This window comes from Xiphophorus hellerii, chromosome 10, assembly GCF_003331165.1.
Source record: "Xiphophorus hellerii strain 12219 chromosome 10, Xiphophorus_hellerii-4.1, whole genome shotgun sequence".
In the NCBI taxonomy this organism is placed as follows: Eukaryota; Metazoa; Chordata; class Actinopteri; order Cyprinodontiformes; family Poeciliidae; genus Xiphophorus; species Xiphophorus hellerii.
In genome coordinates, this window is record NC_045681.1 from 24533632 (window position 1) to 24557204 (window position 23573).

Sequence of the window (23573 nt, forward strand, 5' to 3'; positions counted from 1 at the left end):
AGCACCCTTCTTTCTGCAGAGAAATGGTTTCCACATTCCGGACATTGAGATGGATGATCCATGAGGAAAATGACTTTGCTCCAATCTGCAGTAGTCTCCTCATTAGAGTGAGTTCAGATGATAATATATGGTGTTAAGAAACCTTTTAAATCTAATTAAACTCTTCATAAGGACATTGTTTTATTCACTGAGGGAGTCTTTTTGACTTCAAAATTTGCCAATTAAAATAAACAAAATAATTTTATTCATTTTTTGGAATATTATTTTAATAGTTAGCCCTTTTTACAACTGTTGAACCCAGTTTGCATTCACTGCTTCCAAAGCAAATCTTACTGTTTTAAATCACAGAACTAACAGAAACAAAGAGGGGACACGTTTCCCCACTAGGTTTGCAGGTTCATATAGTTGATTATAGATCTTCCAGAATGGCTTTTTAATTTTTACCTTCATCACCAAATTTACTAAAACAGCAAACTCTTGTGCAATTGACAGAGTGTTGTCCCCACCCCTCAGTGCTCTGAGAATAGAAGTTATTAATTTATATTCAACAAAAAATAAAAAAAATCAACACAAAAATTGAGACACTACAGAGACAAATACGTATATTCAACAATGTTTTCACATGCTAAATACTGGGCATTAGAAACAATTAAAATCTTCCACTGAAAAGAAAAATCTTTTAAATCACATTTTATAATGTTAATAAGTTTTTAGTAAACGCTCAATAAAACACAGAAACTGTGACTCGGTTTGGGTTTTATTCATTAAATCGTTAGTGGTTAAGCTGTGTTGCCAGTCAGCAATCACATACAGACAAAGCAAAAGCAGAAAACTGGATCGGCTCCATCCAAGAGGTTGGATATTAAAACAGGGAAGATCACTAAACACAGTCATACATGGAAATGGCCTGAATATCTCATCTTTGTTTAATAATACTTATGGTGGTTTCCATATGATGCACTGTGCAAAAACAAAAGTTCAGCATGACTGCAGAGTTCAGAACAAGTGCATGTGATGAACAGCGAGAGGTTCTGTTGAAGTTAATAATCATCTGCTCAGATAGCGCGTCACATATACACAAGACGGCAGGAGACATAGCACAAGGAAAATAGTGCTAAATCTAACCTGGAAGCTATGATCTCAGTTACTTTTGGAAGCAGAAGTCCTGTTTAAAATTAATGTTATGAAAAATATGTGTTTCATAACATATGACCCCCTCCCATAGCCTACCCAGCTGCTGCCAAGAATAAGAACACAGTTTTCATGTACATTGCTGGAGTGCAGAGGTGCCTGAATCCTGTCCTCAGTATCGGGCCCCTCGGAGCTGAAAGACTGCTGAGGGGATTTTTCATCTGGTCCAGGATGTTAGAGAGGGGCATGCAGGACAGGAGCCCCCCCAGGACTGGACTTGGGAAACCCTGCATTAAGATCCTCTGAACACAGATTGGTTAACATTTCTCATTCAATTTATTTTGGAGCAGAAAGTAGTCAAATTAAAATTCTCAACACTAGGGGTCAGTCTTACACAAAGGCATAATAGGTTTAGCTTCAAAGCAGCCTGTTACTAGGATCAACTGTTGGTTTGGTTCCGCTCTGGTGTGGGCGTGTGTGTGTGTGTGGGGGTGTGCGTGGGGGTGTGGGCGTGTGTGTGTATGTGTGAATTCAGAGAGAGAAAACAAAAGCAAAATTTGTCCTTTTTATGGAAAATTACAGTGATATGGTCAGATATATATGTATAAATTGACAGTAAAGTATCATATGATAAAACACAGTGTGTGTGAGCAAGTCTGCCAGCACTACGAAGGAATGAAAGGAAAATAACATGATAAGATGGAAAATGTTTTATACTAAGGAAAACACTAAAAAGCAAAAGCAAGAGTTCTGCAAAAGATAGAAGTGACAGCAGATATCACTGTGCCTATAAACAGATAGATTAATCAGAAGAAGATCATATTTAACTCATGATTTAAATAGATAAACAGCAAAGGAAATGTCAGAAAAATGTTTTGTGAATTTATATGAGAAAGGGATTTCATTATAGATAATGAGAAATCTCATTATAGATAAGAAAGTGAGTTTATACTTGTGTTTCTCTTGTGAAAGAGTATATTGAATAATACCATAATATCTTCCTTTCCTTCTTTTTTTTTAACCTTTTTTCTTTCCTTCTTACTTTTTTTTACACTAATCTCATTGTATATTTTTGTTATGGTGCTCCCTCCAAACCTGATGATGATACTGCTCATTATAAACAAAACACGTGTCGTCTTCCCTCTTTTATTATTTATTCTTATTCAAAATAATTAGAAAAAAACAATATGTTTTTTTTACATATTTGTTAAAACCTTCATTATGTTGTGACAGTATAACATAAAACAGAAAATCTGTGAAGAAAATCAAGCTCTTCTGCCTCCTCCCTGCAGTTCTACTGCCATCTACAAAAATACACTGCATTGTCAGAAACCACTAATCAGAGTCAGGAGGCGGGTGTCTGTGTGATCAACCAGTTTGTGTATGTGCTGCTCACACCCTTCCTCTTACTCTGTGCTGGGCTACAGAGAGCTCCTCACACCAGAGCCCACCTTTAATGCTCAGGTTAGTTAGCATAGCCACCGATGATGTCAGATAAACAGCTTTCCAGTAATGGTAAGTTGTTTCTCCACCATTAGCACATTGAGCAGCACATACAAGACGTTACTTGACAGCCCTATGCTCCTCCTCCTGGCTCTAATTGGTTGTTTCTGATCAGTAGCGGTGTATTTATGCAGATTACATTTAGACCACAGACAAGAGGTCTCATGTTATATTTTCACAACATACTGATCAAAAAAATATTTATGAAAGCTACGTACGTCAGCTTTAACAAATTTCTAATTCTAATTGTTCTGGTCAATGGAAGAAAGAAGGGAAATCATGTAATGATCTCCAGATTGACTGATGTTCTGCTTGTGTTTAGTTTTGGCCATCATTTCTACTCTATTATTGGTGTAAGCTGGTGACACAAACACATGTAGCTACTTATGTCCAAACTGAGGAGATTGAAAGTAAAACTTTGAATGTTTGTTGTTTGTTATCAGTTTTTAGGTCTTTGTGAGTGCTAGAATATTAGACTGAAGTAAATGTGTGATGGACACATCCAAACCGTTAGTGCTAGATCTGTGTTTTCAGAAGACACTGTAAACCATCTGTCATTAGTAGAAATGGTGGCCAAACCTGTGAAAATAAGACCTGCATATTATCACTGTCCCAGTTATTGTTGAATATTCTTTTTAATCCAAATCAAGCCTAAATCTCAGTGTAGATACAAAGAATTGGTCTGAATGGATGAAGGTTTCTTTGCTCTATATTTAGTCGCTGTCTTTATCGTCGTCATCATCCTCATGTAAGGCATCATGGCTCTCTTCTTCTTCATCCTCATCATGCTCTTCTTCATCCCCGCCTCCATTCACCATCTCCATCTCAATGTCCACCTCAGCGTTGTCTATTTCCACATCCTCGCCGCCTATTGGCTCCACTTCCCTGGACACCTCCACCATCTCGGTTCCTTGGACCACCTCCACTTCACCCTCACGGATCTTCTTCACGTGGAAGGTGAAAGGGGGCACCTTGTAGACGGCGGACTTAGAGCGGGCGTAAACAACGTGGTCCGGTGTGAAGGCCTTCTTCATCTTGTCACCAGATGTTTTAATCTTCTGTTTTCGCTCAGGGTTCACACTCATGCGCGTTCCAAGTTTACCCATCTTCTTTTCGATGTTGTGACGTGTCTTCTCCAGATTCTCCTTTGTTTTCTGCTTTGTCTTCTCAATATTTTCCTTCGTTCTTTGTCTGGTCTTCTCCAGGTTCTCCTTTGTCTTCTGCTTTGTCTTTTCAATGTTTTCCTTGGTTTTTTGTCTGGTCTTCTCCAGGTTCTCTTTGGTCTTTGCTCTGGTCTTATCCATCTTGTCCTTGGAGAAGACGGTCTTCAGGGTTTGCACCCGCTGCAGACTGGTGCGCTTGATGCGTTCAGCTCGGGTCTCCTCAATGGTGTCTTCAATTTCCACCCCCTCTTCATCTGAGGAAAGGTCTACATGGGGTTTGTCCTCCTTGTCACCCTCCACTGCTTCTCCAGGTTCCTCCACAGCCTCTTTGAGCTCCAGCAGACTGCCTCCTCTGCTTCCTGACACAGACTCAGAAACTTTCAAAGACTTGGAGATGCTGAGTTTTGAGGGCACTTTCACATCATCCTGTGGAGAAAGAAACACAAAGACTTTGATGCATACTGGACAAGATCTTGCTTACATATAATAACCATGAGGTGATATGTGCAACATAAAACATATTCAGTAGATAGAGAAGAGGATAGTTTTTGAATTTGTATTAGTTTTCACTTTCATTGATTTTTTAATGCATTTCATATGAAGCTGTGCTGTAAAATAAACTGCTGAGAAACATCATATTTACAAACTACAGTGACTTTCAAAACTATACGCATGATAAAATACAAACAAATCCTACAGTAGACTAACATTTTTTAATAAGATTCATAATGTTTGTTTGCTGGTGTGAATTCAAATTCCACTAGACTGAAGCTGAAAGAGAAATAATTACTTTAACAGTCTGCAGCCTTATTACTGTAGCTTTTTATTTTTTGTAAAATATTTTGTCCCTAAATACATTAGTTTATACTTCTACATCCAAGTCTGTTTGCCCATTTATCTTTTCTTACTATGTAAAAATTATTCCTCAGGCTACAGTGAGGAAAAAGTGGAATCTTTGGCCTGAAGCCACGAAGGACAGTCAGAGAAAAATGAGGAGGATCATTGGAATGACAATAACTGGAGGGTGTTTTCTGCTCCAGCTGTGGAGAAAGTGTGTAGCAATAAATTCAAGTTGGATTGGAAAGATGCATTTCTCCTTTGGCTCTTATTAAAAAGATAAGATGTACATAGTGTTGACATCCAGTTACACGCAGGGGCATGTGGAGAATTTCCCTCTGCTGCCATATACTCAGATTGCTTCTTTTTGGACCATGGACTGTGTTGGATTGTGTAAACAGCTTAATAAAGGAATAGAACTACAGTAAACCAAATCTGAACTGGATTTTTTAAATGAAGTTTACTTTAAGTGTGCTCATCTTTGTTTGTGGTGAATTTTGTAAACTTGATCTAAATAAAAAAAAAAGAACTTAATAACACTTTTTTATTTAAACTGGGTTTGGCCTTCTTGAAGCAGACATAATTTGTCTGCTTCGAGACAAATTTTGTCTTCTGGTAGGTTAATTCCCAAGATCTGAGCTAAATGGAGGAATATGTATTTTCAGGCGACACCTCAAGCACACTGTGTTGTTTTTGTGTGACATTATGGAAAAATTCAGAGAAGTCTGAACGGTGCATGGACCTCCACCAGTCTAGTTCATCCTTAGGTCCAATTTCCTGATACCCAAAGCGTTCACATTCATCTTTTCTAACAATTATATCCAAGTATAACAATCATGGGGATTTGTTCAGGAAGGAGGCAGGTTCTGTTTACCAGAGATGAACTGGTTCTGGTGTGAAATATGTGAATCTGTCCCAGAATCAAAGACAAGGACTTAGTGAAGATGCAGCTGAAGCTGGTAGCACAGTGCAGAGCCAGAAACCTGACCCGGTTCAATCGGTTCTGCCAGGAATAATGGGTGAATACTCTAGCATTCTACAGTGGGCGTTGGGAGGGAAACCCAAAATATTTGACATAATTCAGACAGATTATAGGAAATTTAACCAAATACTGGAGAAATGGATGGAAACTATGCTTTAAAGTTGTTTTTATGAATCTTTCATTATTCAGTCATTCAGCAAACAGAAATAATTTAGATCATCCTAACTGAGCTAAAACAGTAGGTAAGTCTGATTTCATGTCAAACACAGAGAAATCAAGATCTGTGTTTTTCATATAGTTTGTGTAAATATCTGGTGTGACCTTACTGAGCTCCTCTCCTGAAACGTCTCTCCACCATATTGCCTTCCTGCTCTCATAACCTGGATCGTAGTGAACAGGAAGGATGCTCAGAGGACCGCTGTTCCACCTGGACTCCTGAATGTCTGCATGTACGGCTTGTTATTCCTGCTGTCTTTTCCTCTGGCCCTACACTGCCTCTTAATGGAAACGGCAGAGAACAAAGGAGTCCCAGAGTGTGTGAGGCGGCTGGGCTAAGGTGTGGAAAACTGACATGTTTTTCTCCTGTCGTTCCTCAGAGTCTTGGAAAACCATCTGTCCAACAGGAAGATGATAGCGTCAAAGTGTTAGCTGGAAGGTATGGGAAAGAGAGCAGAGGGTGGAGACATGTCTATTGTGTTCCCTTGGAGAATGCTGATGGTTGTTTGGAGGTATTGTGCTACAGTATCTTGGGTAAACTTGACCTTGCAAGGAGGGATTTAGGCTTTCCTGAGCAGCTGTGTTAACAGGCAGGGAGGAAAGGAAAAACTGCCTCATTTTCAAACAAACCATGTTAGACTTCACTACAGCAGGCCCTTTGTGCTAACAGCGATCTATTATAAGGACCCAAGTGAAATCATATAATGATTGCTTTGGTACTTTTTAATAAAATGTAACGTTTTAACGTAAAGAAATCAATGCAGCCATGTAGCACCTGGTATAAAAACATAAAATGTGCCAGAACAAATAAATAACTGTTGATTGTATATCAAAGCTGCTTTTCAGGTTATATTAGACAGACAAAAGAAAAGTAAAAACTGTAATATGTAAGGGGGCACAGTTTTTGTCTGTTTTTCTGGTTATAGTTCAGTCTAAGGGTTGGAGTTAACCTTTACTAAGTCTTACCAACTATTTTTTAAAGAATTATTGGTCTCTTCAAGTTGAAAAGGCTGGTTGGGAGCTTATTGCTACTGTAAAAGTATTCATACTTGTTGAACTTTTGGTGATGTTACCACCACAAACTTGATTGCCTCTTATTATGATTTATGTGACAAACCAACAAAAAGTAGAGTCAAAATGTGAAGTGGAAGATAAAAGTGATCCAGGTTTTAACATAAATAAAAAATTAGAACCTGACATTTTGTATTCGTCACCATTTAGTTTGATCCCTTAAAAAACTCCAACTGCCTTATCAAAGCATGGCTCCATCAATCCCATTGGAACCTCATCAACCTGTCAGCAGGTCAAACACTGCAGAGAACGCTTTCTTTACTGTCTAAGCTATGATCAGTGTTGCTGAGGTCACAAATGGTCACCACAGCCGACTGTAAGCTGCTTTTTAATCTGCACACAGAGCATTTACACTGAACATACTGTATGTCTTATGTTGAGGTTTAAAGATGATTCCACTTTAACAAGAGGTTGCTCAGGAGTAAACGTTTCATCATCAATTTCCTTAACTAAAGAGACTCAAAGTTATCAGTCACTGTCACTGGGTAATGAGTCTATAAGGAATTACTTCAACAGCAGAGGAAATTCTAGGCTGCATGCTTTTCCATGTCCATGGTGCATGGAAAAAGTTGTGGGAAGTTTAGGTATTCATCTTGGTGTTTCTCACTTCCTGACCCTCCTCATTTAATGGGACATTGTTCTCGTTGAGGCAGCTACCCCAAAGGCAGGAAGGTACAGTCAGAGCCATGGAAAGTAGATGAACGAGGTACGTCATCATTCTAAGAATGTGTAGGGGTGTGTGTGTGTGTGTTGTTGTCAAGGCAAGGCATTGAGACATAGTTTTGCCCACATTGCTTGCAAAACACAAGCAGACAATTTCCATATCTAACTCAGCCCTAGATTACGAAATAATTGCTGGGAGGAAAGTTCAGGAGAAGTGTTTGGAGTAGAGGAGCAGGCTTCTCTCTAAAGCCCAAACACGTCGCTATGTCTTATAAATAACAGAAAATAACTGAGCCCCTGTGATCTCAAAGTTTGATCTGTGACTGCCAATGAAAAACAAAACATATTTGTATATCAATTTTAGAGATTTTGAGATATTCCTATATATAATGCATTTGCTAGAGATATACATTTAGCCCTATAGTGGGTTATCATTGGTCACACAGAAACTTTGTGTGTTTCATAAAAAAAAACAACAACAAAAAAAAACAAACAGAAAAGCTAAATTTTTATGCAAATATGGATTTGTGAGTGTAAAATCTGAAGTAACATTGATTCTGATTTTTTGCCTTTTTATTGAGTCATTTATGAATAAATTGCTCCACTTATGCTAATTTGATACAAAAATACAATCATTTATTATTATTTTATTGTAGTAAAAGCCAATATTAACTGCAGTCCACACCACGCATGGCAAATATTCTGCTTTTCTTTAAAGCAAACAAATAAAGTTAAAAAAAAAGAAACGTTCATTACTTTGCCTACACTACATGTTTTCTTTGAGGCCAATAGTGTTGTTAGCATTCTGATATGCAATGAAGTGGTAACGTTACAGTCCATGTAACAACAGTAAATGAATAAAACATACAACTTTGAGGGGATTTGGATAGCATGACTGAAAAAAATATTTAAAAAAATTATTTTTGAATTTGAATGAATTCATTGCTCTATTAAATTAAAAGGAACATGGAAACTTCCCCCAAGATTACACAACCTGTTGAATTTGATTCCATTTGCATGTTTTAATGCCAATGTTCTGGGAAAAATGTCTCATTACTTATCCTAGAGAACCTGGTTGTGTTTTTCATTTTTCATCTGACTGATTCATTGTGTAGATTAAGCACTATGAACACTCTGAGCGGCAACACACTGCAGATAGTTATGGCTTTGGATTAAAGGTAAAAATGAACAGCATCATAAAACAGAAAGAACTGCATGAGGTTTTATGTGAATGAGTGCAGAAAAACCTTTTAAAATGATTTTACATAGCCGAGATAAGGACTTCATATAACATTTGGGTACTATGGACGGAAAGTTTGGCAATAAAGTAGTCAACAATTAATCCTGATATTGAACCAAATTCATTCTCTCAAGTTTTTGCATAGCAGCACAAAATCTGGGATTTTGACTGCAGGCATGAAATCACCAACCAACCAACCAACCAACCAACCAACCAACCAACCAACCAACCAACCAACCAACCAACCAACCAAACAAACAAACAAACAAACAAACAAAAAACCAATTACAAAAGAGGGATTGCAAAGTGAATATTCTGGGCTGGTCTGAGTCCCTCAATAATCCAAAAATGATTGTCTTCAACAGGTCTCTGCAGCAGACCATGGTAGCACCAGTTTGAAATCAGAAAACTAAACTGCTACTGTAAGTAAAGAGGAAGCTGATATTGCCCTCATAAAAACACAGATGTATTTAACATCTCAGGAATGTTGGATGTAAGTTTGGACCTTTGGGCTTTTTGAAGGGTCAACAAACACTGAGGAAAAGCCCTGGTTTCATAAAGAGTAATCTGAAGCAGTGGAATGTACTCCGACTGCCTCCTTGGCCTAAAGTCACACAAAGCATCATAAGGTGCCTTCCAAAGCTGTGGAACATTATGAGCTAAATGAAAAACTGACTAATAGTCTAACTACCTATACATCACTAGATGTCACCATGACAACTTGGTGCCATACATGAACAAACTATACTTTCTTCAATAAAAAAAAAGGCCTTAAGCTGTTCAGGGGTGTGTGTGTGTGTGTGGGGGTGGGTGTGTGTGTGTGTGGGTGTGTGTGTGTGGGTGTGGGTGTGTGTGTGTGTGGGTGTGTGTGCGTGTGTGCGGGTGTGGGTGTGTGTGTGTGTGTGTGTGTTGATGTGTTGTGTTTGTTGGTGATACCAAAAAGCTACTGACTGGTTTTTATCCAGCATATGTGCTTCTAAAAGTGTGTGTCTGTGTCGCTCCTCCTCACTGCTGGCCAGGCAGCATGAGGAGCTGTTTGTATCTGAGTTTGGGATAATAAGCACAACATAGGAGCTTCTCACACTGCAGCCACTCACCAGGCAGAGAGAGAGAGGGAGAGAGAGAGAGAGAGAGAGAGGAATCCTGCGGTAACACACCCAGCTCTGTTTCTGGTTTCCTTTAAACTCAAACCACCTAAACTCCCCTGCCAGATGTATGCGTGTGTATGTGTGTTTTGATTTGACATTCCATCACACACATGCAGGGTAGGATTTTCCAGCAGATCCCGGAAAACGGGGAATCCTTTGGTCATCTCTGCTGATGTAGGAGGAAACTTGGAGCCTAGTCATGGGCAGAGTTCTCTACTTCTGGAATTGCAAGAATGCAAATTAATTCACAAATTCATCTTACAACTTACTGGTTGTCTACAGCTGTTAATTATGTTAATTCACATGGAAACACAGATAGTTATTGAATTTCATGAGTCATCATGTTCTCCCTGACCATAAATGCAGGCTTCCACATGGTCTGGCCACAACAAACTATGGTAACTATGGTAACTTTAACACATCACAGTTACAGTAGAACACTCTCAGACCAGGGAGGGGTTTCAGCAGCGACAGGAAAGCAAAGGAGGAACATCAGTTGGAGTTTAGTTTGTCAGATAAAAGTTATCTTGTCCTGAACAAAATGGTATTCAACCTACAGCCTGCCAGGCAGATGCCTGAAAGAGGTGGACCATTTAGGTCAGAGGTCATCCAATCCAGGCCCAGGTTGGTGTGTTGTAACTTTTAGATCTATCCCTGGTCCAACGTCACAGAATCAGACGGCTGAATTGCCTCCTCAGTGGCAGCAGGGTCCTGCTAATGACCTCATTATTTCTCTAAGGTGTGAACTCAGCTCCTCCAGACCAACGACAGCAGCAACTAGCAAACACCTGGTGGAGATGTGAGTCTGCTGAGCTCATTATATCAACCACTTGTCAGTCCAATGCCCGTAGGAACAGCTGTGAACTCCATCATGGAGAAGCATTGTTGAGACCTGCTGAGGGCGGAGTGGAGAGGGCAGGATGTTCTTACAGACACAGAGGCCCATTTCAAGGCATCAGATATAATGCAAAGTCAAATTTCTTTTAAGTCTTATTTGATATAAATATTGTTACTGCACATAACATAGCTACTTGATTGTGGTATAAAATTTCTCCCTGTAGAAGCTGCACCTGGTCTGGCAGTCTGTTTGGCTGTGGTTCGACTGAGAGAACGCTGCCAACAACTAATCATTCAGCCTCTGCTGCTTTTAATGTTTTACTTTCATCAAAAATATCAAAAATCATTCTACATTAGTTCACATGTTTTAATTTGATAACTAGGATCAAATGGAATGTATGTATGATTGCACTGAAATGGTTTTTTGTAAAGTTGCCTTGAAAACAACATTTGGTGTTAATTAGGGCTATATAAATAAACTGATTATGAATCGAATAAAATGGCATTATGTGCCTGGAAAAAACATAAAACTCCCTTTTAAAATAGTGATTTTTTTAACCAGATTTGTGCTCTGTGTCTGGGGGGGGGGGGGGGTGCGTGTGTGGGCGTGTGTTCGGGTGTGCGTGGGGGTGTGTGTGCATGTGTGAAGGTTATTGAGTCCATTTCTTTTGTGTGCCATGAGAAGGAGTGTGATGGTCATGAGTAAAACTTAGGAGAACTTACTCCCTAATCATCTCTTCTTTCCATTGGTCCCCTTTAATCAGAGCGATGAGAGCAGAGAGGGAGAGCGAGAGATTACTATATAAAGCGATGGCATGCTGCAAGTCCCCAAGGGAAGAAAGAAATAATGAGTCACCAGGCTAGCGTTAAACACAGCCTTCTTCTTTCTTTGCTCTATTATTGTTCTTTTCTTACCTTCTCTTTATTCTGCTTGTTGGTGAAGTATGAGAGTTAGTTAAAGTGCCTGATTTTTAGCTTTTGTTGCGTGTGGCTGTTATCCACAGTGCATCTCTGATCATAAATCTATTTTGTCTTAAATGTAAGATCTTCATCAGCTTTTGTCAAGGAGCAGAAAACACAGGATCAAAGTGTGCCAAGTCTGCAGGAACATGTGAGGTAACTCCACGGTTTTCATACTGACCGCAGAAACAGCACACAGCTCTCACTGCAAGACACAGCCTGCCATTGTTAACAATCACATGGTGTCGTTTTAATGACACACTTTATTTTCTTGGTATTCTGACCATGTCCTCTCATGCAAAAACACATCAGCAGATCAAATGTAATCACAAAGAGCCACACAGAAATATTTTCTCATGTGACTAATGATTGCAAAATTAATAACATGGGCATGATGAGTGTAACTTTCCATCAAGTCCAAGGGAAATGAAACATGACACAAGATGAACATGAAGACTTTCTGCTGGATTGAACAAGAAGGAAATCAACAGAAGTTTGGCAGCAGGCCAGCAGGCCTTTCTACCGTCTCTCCTCTTTGTGCCTGCAGGCTCTGTTTACAGTTCTCCAAGCCTGACTAAGAGATTTGGGCATTAGCTTAAGGGATGGCACTGGACATTTCCATGGCAACCCTTTGTGTTTTCTCTTTATAGGAACAATGGAGACTGATGTTAATTGAGAGATTTATGAAGACGGAGAAAAGTGGGGTTTCCCACTCCTGTTGGCTTCAGTCCTGCACGTTACAGTGTTTCCTTTGCTTAAACATAACAGCTATTCTATATTCCTTAAAACTACAGAATTCCCTAGAGATCTGTTATGACTCAAAGGATGTGAATATAACACCACTGGGTCAAGTTGTCATTGTGGGATTAGGTGTTTTGTCTATAGTTGAACTTCTATGGATTTCACTGTGTTATATAGCAAAGTATCAAAATGTCCTGTTCTGCTCCACAATTAGTTGACTTGGTTTAAATTTGATTCTGAAAAGAATGCAATCATCTTCTTTCTTGATGTCTTTGATTATGGCATTTGACAAAATGTAATAATGTTCTTTGCTTGTTTCGTAATTAATTACTGTATTATGTTTTTATCATGTAAAGCAATTTGAACTGCTTTGTTGCTAAAATGTGCTACAAAAAGTAACTTCAGTGTATTTCCCTCTAATGTGTAGTTTATTATTATTATTATTATTATTATTATTATTATTATTATTATTATTGGCGCTCATTGAATGTACTGTGGTCACTATGACATGAAATGGTTCAATCAAAGGGCAAAATGTCAACATGTGGAATATCCTGTCACTTTAAGGAATCAGTTGTTCCAGGAGTTCAAATCTCTGTGTTGTTGAGCTTTGAAAAATTTCTCTTTGTTTCCTTCCTCTTTACTTTTGTGTCTCTTCAAAGCACACAGAGGATCTCATGAAGAACCTCTAGCTGAAATAACTCCACTAATATGTCTCAGATGAATGCCCGCCATATTAGACTTTAAATAGTAATCTAGTTCCAGTGATTTACAGATGAGCTGTTACAGGAACATCAGCGGCTTGTTGACTGTTCAACAGTCAGTCCAGTCTGTGAATCCAGTAAAATAACTGTTATTCATGGCAAATTTTTCAAAATTTTACAGCTATGACGTTGACATAAATTCAAGTCGTTTCATTAGGGAGTTAACCCACCACCACGATGATCCTCTTTAATAAAATCTCAGTTCAGTTTAAGGGCATCATCTGAAGCTTTAGTCATGTAAACAACTTTTATCTGGGTGGGTCTTCCAGTTACTCACCTGCCGGATGGCAGAGATGCTGCAGCATTCGGAGCTGCAAAGGGAGAACAAAGGCCTATATGACTAGTAATAGACCCAAACAAAGCTGTCTCTGCTGCCTGTGTACACAGATGCTCAGACACTGAGACAAAGCTGCAGCGCATTCTTTGTGAAAACCCCAAAGTTTGCCCCTTAATAAGCAAGTGTTCATCTTTCATCCCCCCAAAACAGAGCACCTTTAAATGATGTGAAGGTGAAAATAGCTATTCATGCTCCTCACTTGAAAACAGCAGCAAAGTTCTTAAAAACGTGAGCTGCACTCACGAATGCGTTCATGCACAACACTGTTGCTAGGAGACATAATAAAACAATTCCTCCAAAGCAACCGACAGGAAGCAAGTTGACTAACTATTGCGCTCTGCAGTGTTTATATTATAACTATTGTTTTTATTAGTGCACACACACACACACAGAGGTCCTTTATGATCAGGGTTGTGTTTACATCCATCCCATTCACTCAGTTACAGAAATGTCTGTACAATACTGTTATGTCTGCACTGCACTGATGTTTGCAGGGCAGACCTTCTCATCCAGTCTGCACAGATTAGCCCTCTGAGGCCACCGTGGAAGTTCTCTGTTTGCCAAGCACTTTGAAACATGCCAGCGGTAATCAGTTCATTGATATTCTATATTGATGATGAATACCATCTGTTTACTACAGCAAGATGTTTATATTACCACCGGCTCCCTGTAAAGTGCAACACTCAACAGAAGGTAATCAGCTGAGAGGACTCACAACAGAGTTATACAACATAAAAACACTCCTTCTCTATAAACCTGAATCCAAGCTCACAGAATGGAAAAAAAACATTTTACCTTCAGATTTTTTTTTTTTATATGAATGTTTGTTTTGGAAAATTACAAAAGTGTCTCTGTTCAAGAAGCAGTTCAGCCCTAACTGAACTCACATGGTGGAGAGGATCACGGAACCAAGCGCTCACATGGCTCATAAATGTCTGACTCATGTATGAAAGTAAGAGCATCAACACAAAACAATTCAATGTAAAGACAAAGATCTGACAATAACATCTCACTTCTTTTCTCACAGGAGAAATCTGTGGCTACGCTCACACTGCAGGCACAATGCTCAATTACAGTTTTTTGTGACTTTTTTTTTCTTATTTTTGCATGGTCCTTCACATTTCTAAATATGCAACATGTACGTGTTCCGCATGCGCAGTAGAGGACGCAGTAACAATAACAGTAGCGTCCATATAAGTGGAAGTAATCATGGAGGCTACTGGCGGATTTTAAAGTTGTTTCCGACCGCAGCCAACACATTAACAACTTAATCCTCATTATCATCCACCTTGGTTGTGGCTTTTCTTCCAGGTCGCAGAACAGTGACCTTTGTCTGGTATCATTGCCATGCAGGTTGGATGAATGCAACCTGGCAGTACATGCACTGGTCACATTTGAAAAGATCAGAAACGTGTCTGATTCAGGATCACAGAGCCAAGTGATTTGTAGAAATCTGATTTGTGTTGCTCAGATTGTCAAGACAAGATCAGATTCAGGTTGCATGAGGGCTTCAGGCTGCATTGTGAACGTAGCCTATGTCTAAATTTGGACCATACATTAGAAAGATATATTTTAATCCATTTTGGTTTTAATATAGGAGTACTGGAAACAGTACTGCTCTTTGGAATCCATTCAAACTGCTTGTTTGTTTATAAATTGTTGGGATTTTTGGGCGAAGGTGTTGGAAGCGGATGCTCAGCTCTTCACTGTTGAAGAACCAGCAGATAGCCAGGTCCCTGAGCCAGAGCGGAGCCACCCAGGGCAGATCCCTGCAGCAGTCCTGCAGCAGAGCCTGGACGTCAGGCCGGCTGGGTGACCTACGTACCCAGCCGACCTAACAAACATTCCCTGCTCAGATACACATCCACTGAGAAGGTCACTATGGTAATTGGTAAGTACCTTCTAGGACCCATAGTGGGTAACAGCTGGCAAAGGATGAGAGTAAATAGAGTAGGTTGTTTTTTTCTCTCTCTCTTTTTAACTTCTCTTTCACTTATGAAAAGCTGGTTGCTACCTATAGGTTTTGATCAGTGAAGTGCCAAAGATTCATCCCATCCATCTTGTACAACATCAACTGCTTGGTAATCTGCACAGAAAGAAGGTAGCTACCACACAGCTGGCAAGTCCAGCAGGATGAAGAGAGGTTGCTATGAAGCTGGTCAAAAACAGAAACACAGCAGTGCCTTTTTCTGGATCAGAAATGTAATCTTCATTGTTAACAATGGATCAATCTTACATTCCTCATTTTACAGTATACACACCATGTGGTAGGAGTTAAGAGGTGTGGACATTTTTATGTCAAGGATCCATTATTAACGTACTAGGAGGGTCAACTCATTATTCTTTTCTTGGTTCCTAAAAGAGTTTTAAACTGGAAACTGGAAAGTGACTAGAACATGATTAGTGATTTTCTGCTGCTGCTACATGCTGGTCTAGGAGGAGTGAATGCTGCAAGTCAATGACTCAATGCAATCTGCTGGGTTTCCTTAGACAGAGCCACTAAATTACTTTGAATGATTAATTGAGCATACTGTACTGTTTGATAACTAGGATCAATCGGAATGTATGTATGATAGAATTGAAAGCATTTTCTGTAAAGTGCCTCAAGACAACATTTGTTGTGAATTGGTGTTATATAAATAAAATTGAATTGAATTGTTCTTTAAATAGTTACCAATTGTTAAGTCTGTGAAGCCTGTGTGATGTCCAGTTTTGGTCTGCTTAGATTGTGCATGTCCGCTTGAAGTGATGCATCCCCACAGGAATAACACTTTTAACATTTAAAGACACACAGCCGAGGATTATCAGATGATTTTCCTGTCATTCCGTCCTCAGAAGTTCTTTCACTGTGTATTTTTTTCTGATCTGAAACCAGTTACAGATACCTCACAGAGTGTCAAGGAAAAAATGGGATCCTTTCAAGCTTAAAAACCTTATATCTGCAAGGATCAAACAAGATCATCAATAGGCCAGTTATCTGCTTACTGAACAGATCAGTGGAATGGATCTCCCAAACCAAACAGGAACACAATCTAAAGGTCCTTTCTTTCTCACAATCAAACAAGAATGCAACAATCGCTATTTTTAGATTCTCTCTCTCTCACTCTCTGCCTCTTCTATCACCCTCATTTTCAGGTTCCATGTTTCTCGGCTATTTCTTTTTTATTTCCACAAGTCATTTTCAGTGATTATTATTCAAAGATGCTTCATGTCAATGCGGTCTCTGCCTGCTGTAAACACGGTAACTCACTCAGCTGAAACAATGGCCTTTACAATCCTGCACATTGAAATGAGGGAGGAACATTTCTGTCTCAAATGTCCATATATGGGGCTGAACAGACCTGCTTGCTCTGGTTAAGCCTTCATGAATTTAAATGCAATGCAGCCTGTTTGCTCGGGGGGTGAAATGGTAAAATGTGCTTTACGCAACATTTTCAGATCCTGACCTATTGGTTTATGAAGAGATGGTGTTTCTTTCTTTGTTCTCTCACTCTTATCACATCCATGTCAGCTGTCACTGAGAATGCAGCGAACTCAGCTTGCAGCTTGTCTGTGTCAGTGATAAAGCATTAAGTACCGTGTTCACACCTGGTTTCACTGTTTATCCGTGTTGATCTGATCACAAGTGGGCAGCTCTAAATACATGTGCTCACAACTTGCAGTAATGAATCTCCACTCACACCCATTACTAACCTGACTACAGCTCCCCACACAACCAGTGTTTGTCATGCAGACAAATACTTGTTTTTGTCTGGACATTAGCATCAGTTTTGTACCATATTTCTTGGGGAAGAAATGAGAATGTGTAAATTCCACACCTCTAGCAAGAGACGTTTACAAGTCACTTTCCAGAAAGTCCAGTTCAGCTCTTTGGGAGACCTGATCAGGTCAAGACTTTAAAACTGAGTCAACATTTCTTGACTGCAGAGACATACAGTAGCTCCTTGTTTGCAATATCAAGGTGATCATATTTTGATTTCCAACAAAGAGGACACAAAACAGATCGAAACAAAACAAAACAGATGCACAATACATTGGTATCAACATCAGGGATTTATCTAAAAAAGCACTGTACACTGTAAGAAAAAAACATCTCTAATGCCAGAAGCTGTGGTTGTGGATTTTGCTGTATGTATACGTAAAATTCTGAAAACCACAGCTGATGGTATTTTACCTTAAATTAGAGATGTTTTTTTTTTTTTTTTTACAGTGTGGTGTGGTAGCTTCTATTTGGTATCAAAAGTCTAGCGAAATGCATATAATATGTATGAAATCAGTAAAATTGGGTAAACACAACCATAGCAACAGTATTTATATTTTTAAGTAGATATCAGTTCAATTTGTAGTTGGTGAACCCCTAACACAGAACATTTTCTTCAGTCTATGAAATCTCTATATGCCCCAGACACATTGTGACACGGAGACATGTTTGGGGGAAGGATGATATTTTGTCACCTTAGAAATATAAAATCAATGTTACAAATGACATTTTTGAAAATTATTTTCATCCCAGTGTTGCAAATACACATGAATTCTGAAATATTCCTTTGCTGTTCTGTTCTAGAAGCTTTCATCCCGTTTACTGATAAGATAATCTATTGTATTAGGGTACTTGTTCAAATAAATTATTTGATTTTTACTTTTTTACCATTTAATTCAAAATGTTATAATGAAGATACATGCACAGAATTTAGTTTTTATATAACTATGCCAACAATATACATGTTGCTTCTTAAAACTAGTTAACTGAACTTATAACCATTGCTTAATTACCTAGTGTTGCTAAAACGCTTCTTACCCAAAATTAGAAATAACTTTCAGAAATTTGGACACATCTACTTCATCATATCACACATAGTAGGTATTAGTAAGCGTAAATATTTTTTTTTATCGTAAAACCTAACTCAGGGATTATCAGCTAAATTCCATCCAGTCTGCCCATTGCAAACTGACACTTCCTTAAATCACATGTAGTTCCCACTTCAACCATTGGCTAGGCCACATAATGGTCTCCTCTAATGCATGGAGACCATTAGAGGCATATGTATCAACCAACATTTCTAGGATTCATGTATCCCCTGGCTTTATTAACAACAAAAAAGATATAAGCCAATTAGTTAGCTATTGGCTAATTAGGAGTTGTCTTTGAGTTACCCGTCCAAGTCAACTCTAAAATCTTTGAGAGGCCAGTCCAAGTCAAGTCTGAATCTGTCAAGTCATTTTCCGTAAAATCTCTTCTGATTTCTTCGAAAGAAAAATAATCAAACTGCAGTATGACAGCTTGGCAAGTCAGGAGAACCTAATAAAGTTTAAATTGACTAGAATGAAGAAGAGAAAAACTGAGAAAACTTAACATCACAGTCAAGTCTTTACCTTTAAGACTTGCTGACTTAAAGGTAAAATTCACTTCAAAGTGCAAATGTTTTAAATGGAGAGGACTTGATTGTGTGACTTGTTAGAAAGTGGTTACAACAGAGAGCTGGAAATTCCTCTGCTATGAGTCAGCTGTCTAAATATGGTCCCTGGTCTCCATCATTACACACCCATCCACTCCCAGTTCAGAGCCGGACACCTCTTCTTTTTCATTTAACCTTTCACTCTTATCCTCCTCCCATACAGAGATAAATAACACCACACTGTGCCACAGCAGCAGAGAGTTGATTTGGTTTACGGAATCCTCTTGTAAATTCTTTACAAACCAACAGAAAAGGTGAAACGTCTTCAAAAATACCCAGAGGGCGTTTTGGATAAATTGGTATCAGCCAGCTGGTGAAAGTCAACGTTAATGGTTGCCGGTCCCAAATATTTCTGCTCTGTTTCTGTGTGTCAATTTGGGGAATTTAAAGTGTGGCAGTCACAGGAGTGACACGAATTTGCCTGTTTAAGTAAAATCAAGTCGTATTCAGAGGTTCGTCTTTATTTGATAAAGCGTCACATGACACCCTGGGCAAGTGCCTTTGTTGCCCATATCATAAACTGGCTCTGTGTTTGGGAGAAAACTCACAAGAAAGGGAGGGGCTCTTTGCTTGTTCAGTTAGAGGAAACTTCAGATCGTTCTCTGGCATCTTCTTAAAAAGAAGAAAAGCCATATTGTTAGAAGATGGACACTATGGACACTAACAGGGTCCATAGCTGAACATTGTTAGCTATGATATATACACACTGTTTATGTAATAAAATAGTTGTGATTTCTGCCCTGACACACAAACATTTTAAAAATGAAATGTTTGTGTGTCAGGGCAAAAATCACAGCTATAAGCTTTACAGAGGGATGTGGAGAAAAAGCTATAGAAACAGGAGTGATGTACATAGAATATAACATCTGGCTATTTACTGTCTTCATTAAAATAAGTAGGTTACAAGTACATCAACAGTGGTCATATCAACTTAGTGATTCCACAGTTTTACTTGATGAGTATTAGCAGACATGAGTCTAAATCATTCTTTATAATGATGAACCTTCCTCTGGTGATAAATATGGTTCCATACCAGTTGGATTTTGAAACAACGTGTTCTCTAAAGAAATCAAAAAATGCACATAAAATTGAAAGCAGAGCAGCGAGCACATGCATGCACGTGTGCGAGCGAATTTAATTAGGATGAATTCGTTGTTTTCTGGTAACCATAAATAAATTCAGTGTTTTGAGTTAGTCAAGGAGCCCACAACAAGCATCTGAGGAGGAGTTTGCCTCGCCACAGAGCCCAACTCTTGCAAAATCCCCAAATGTTTATAGTTTTTGACTATTGGATGTTTTAGATATGCTGCATTGGAAACTAGAAACCCACAGCTTTATTAGATCCCAATCTTGAGGAGATATGACGTTCACAGATTGAGAAACAGTTAATCTCAGCCTTAAGGCTCTTCCCTGCTCATCTGCAGTTTATTAAACATTCTGTCTTATGCTGCCGTGTCAGTTTACAGAAACTTTGGGCATACTGAAATGCTGAACTCTGTCTCATAGTCAGTCTGTTACCTAATGTGAAATGTACTGTAGCTGCTGGAGCAACTCGGAGGGGGCAGAGAGAGCGAGCTCGTTCCAAACCATGATGTCTGAGTCAAGGGTGGAAACTCTGAATGTTCCTGCACTACAGTTCATAAACATAAACCAGTCACACACACACACACACACATGCACCCCCACCCCCCCACACCCACACACACACACACACCCCCACACACACCCACACACCCACGCACCCCCCCACATACACACACACACACGCATGCATGTGTGCACAGAAGCAATGAACTCACAGTCTAAAAAAAGTTTGGGTTTCCCTCAGCTTCCCTCACAAACGGTTCATCCTGTCTTGAAAAAAGAAAAACTGCCATCACATCATTTAAGATGCAGGTTATGGCTTCATTTGAATGTTTTTGGGCATATGTAGGAAAAATGATCTCATTGGGTTTTATATAAATTTCTGTGAAATGCACTTTGTACAAGCTTATTAGTTATGAGTAGGGGTAGAGGTGTGCAGATTGGGAGCACGCCCACCACACGCACACACACCCCTATACACACACATACACACCCCAATCTGCGTTTGTATGCTGTCTGACCACACAAAGTGCCAGAATCTGTCAGAATCATAACAACCTTTAAGCCTGACTTAAACTTTAAACTAATCACTTGTTAAAGAGAAAAATTGTGAGATAATACATAGACTCATAATAGGTTTCATTTGTAATTCTTCTCTGTGAGTTCTTGCTGAGCTTATTCCAGACTAATAGTTTTGCACACACTTGCATGTCATATTAAAATCAGTTCTGAGGTACAGAGGAAGGGCTTCAGGTAACAGCAGAGAACCTGGAGCCCCTCCCTGAAAACAAAGTGGGATCATCTTCAGGAAGCTTGTCCTGTTTCATAAACCATACCTGAATCTAATTTTATTATTATTATTATTACTACGTAAACTAGACTCCAGAGTATCAACTGCTCATCATGCTGTTCAGTGCACCAGTGTGCCACACCCATTTCTCATGTCAGGCTCTGACAAACAGCCTGATGTTTCAGAAACCTCAGTAAAAGCAAGCTAACACTCTCCCACCTGGTACACCATGACTTTAAAGTTGCGCCTCTTCAGCAGCTCTGCCTCGTTGTTCTCCAGCTTCTTTATCTGGCCGCCTTGCTTCTCCAGCGTGGCTCGGACGGTCTTGACGTTGACGCTGACCTTGCGCACCTTCTCCATCATCTTATTGACGCTGTTGGACGTGGTGCTGTGGTTCTTGCTCAGCTTGGTCAGCTCTCCTTGGATGCTGGTCACAGTGCGCTCCATCTCCTGTTGTCTGGTCTCCAGCCCGCTCTGGGTCTGCTGGATCTGGTCCACTGCGCCGATGATCTTGTCAAGCAAAGACAGAACCATCACGCCGTTTACTTGCGTGTCTGATGCTTGCGCCTCATCCTTGTCTTCGTTCGTCTCTTCCTCTGTCCCCATGGCATGCAGGTCTTTCTTGGCGGCAGCAAGGGCATTATCTTCTTCATCAGAAGCTGGCAGATTGAGCTCATCGTCGGAGACTTCAGTCAGGGTCTGAGGCTCCAGCATGGCACTTGAGGATTCCAGTGCTTCCATGGTTGCCATCTTGACTAATTTGAGGTGCTGAAACTTGCTTAAGCTTTCTCAGTTATTTAAATTCTTGCCCTCTCACCAGGTTCTTCTTTTTCGTTGCTCTTTACTTCTCCTGTTTCTGCAGCATGCAGCCCGTTTTAATGCTGTTCTGTGTTCCACAAGTTCCCGGAGTCTGATCCGTATGGAGAAGAAGACAAGCAGTGCTGGATGTCACCACATAAGAGTTGTGGCAGAAAACCCCAGCATCAAACTACAGCCTGCAGGGTATTTTCTCTCTAGCCCCTTTTTCCACTGGACTCCCCCGTCTGCTCAAGCTCCTCCTTTATCTCCTCCCAAGACTCAACCTCTCTGTGAGTTAATGACACACCCTCCTGGTCTGCCCTTGTGCTGTTGACATGGCAGGAACAGCCAGCAAAGCTGCAGCAGTATGCTTGGATACAAGCCGGGGCACAACTCAGGAGGAATGTTAGGCCACATCTGCTCTCGTTTCCTGTTCTTTCTTCATGCCCTGCAGAGTTTCTTCTACAAAGTCAAAGCAGGGCTTGACTCATCATGGACCAGAGCCACCAGCGAGAAGAAAAGACAAAACAAACTCAACTTTAGAACAAGCAGTGGTTTTATAGTAGAAGGCCACACTTGTGGTGTCAATGTGTTGATCAAATGGAACCTAAGCTCTTTGATTATCTAAATAAAATTGAATGCAGAAACAAAATCTTCTATTTGCTGAATATCAGAAGAGTCAGACACTTTTTTTTTTGCTTTCAGATTCAGAAGCTGGGCTGCACAATGGTACAGTAGGTAGCACTGTTGTTTTGCAGCGAGAAGGTCCTGGGTTTGATTCCCGGCCTGGGGTATTTTTGCATGGTGGGTTCTCTCTGGGTACTCCAGCTTCCTCCCACAGTCCAAAAATATGACTGTCAGGTTATTTAGTCTATCTAAATTCTCCTTTGGTGTGTGAGTGTGTGTGTGCATGGTTGTTTGTGCTGTCTGTCTCTGTGTTGCCCTGTGATGAACCGGTGACCTCCTGACCCCACTAGGGACAAGGGTGTAAAGAGAATGGATTCAGAAGCTCACAGATTTATTTATTTGCCTTTAAAGCTGCAATATGTAACTTTTAAAAACAATATTTTTTTACATATTTGTTAAGTCTGCACCATGTTGTGACAGAATGAGATACGTAGATAATCTGTAAAATAATCGATCTCCTCCAAATGTTCCTATTGCCGTCTGCAGAAACACACTGCTTCCACTCAAAAACAACAAATCAGAGCTACGAGGAGTGTCTTAGTGCTGTCAATCACACTAAGGTATGCACTGCTCAATGTGCTAAGAATTACTGTTTATCCGCTGCCATCAGTGGCCATGCTAACTATCCTTAGCATTCACAACAGGATCTGTTGTGGTAAACCAGC

General features: G+C 39.7%; 1 protein-coding gene across 1 annotated transcript; it reads right to left on the reverse strand.

Annotated features, from left to right (window-relative positions):
• Positions 1 to 739: 739 nt before the first annotated feature.
• Positions 740 to 22548, reverse strand: LOC116726968 (caveolae-associated protein 1-like). The gene is made up of 2 exons (XM_032573950.1): positions 21643 to 22548; positions 740 to 4223 (listed from the first exon to the last, which is right to left on the reverse strand). Exons 1-2 carry the CDS (start codon positions 22171 to 22173, stop codon positions 3348 to 3350), a joined length of 1407 nt encoding a protein of 468 aa, XP_032429841.1. The 5' UTR covers positions 22174 to 22548; the 3' UTR covers positions 740 to 3347.
• Between the last annotated feature and the right edge of the window lie 1025 nt (positions 22549 to 23573).

Bases quoted from the DNA above. Each gene is read 5' to 3' on its own strand.
- LOC116726968 (XM_032573950.1), bottom strand. From the start codon at position 22,173: ATGGCAACCATGGAAGCACTGGAATCCTCAAGTGCCATGCTGGAGCCT. The intron at 4,224-21,642 runs GTGGGAGAGTGT...CTTTCTCCACAG, and splicing joins TTAAAGTCATGGTGTACCAG to GATGATGTGAAAGTGCCCTC.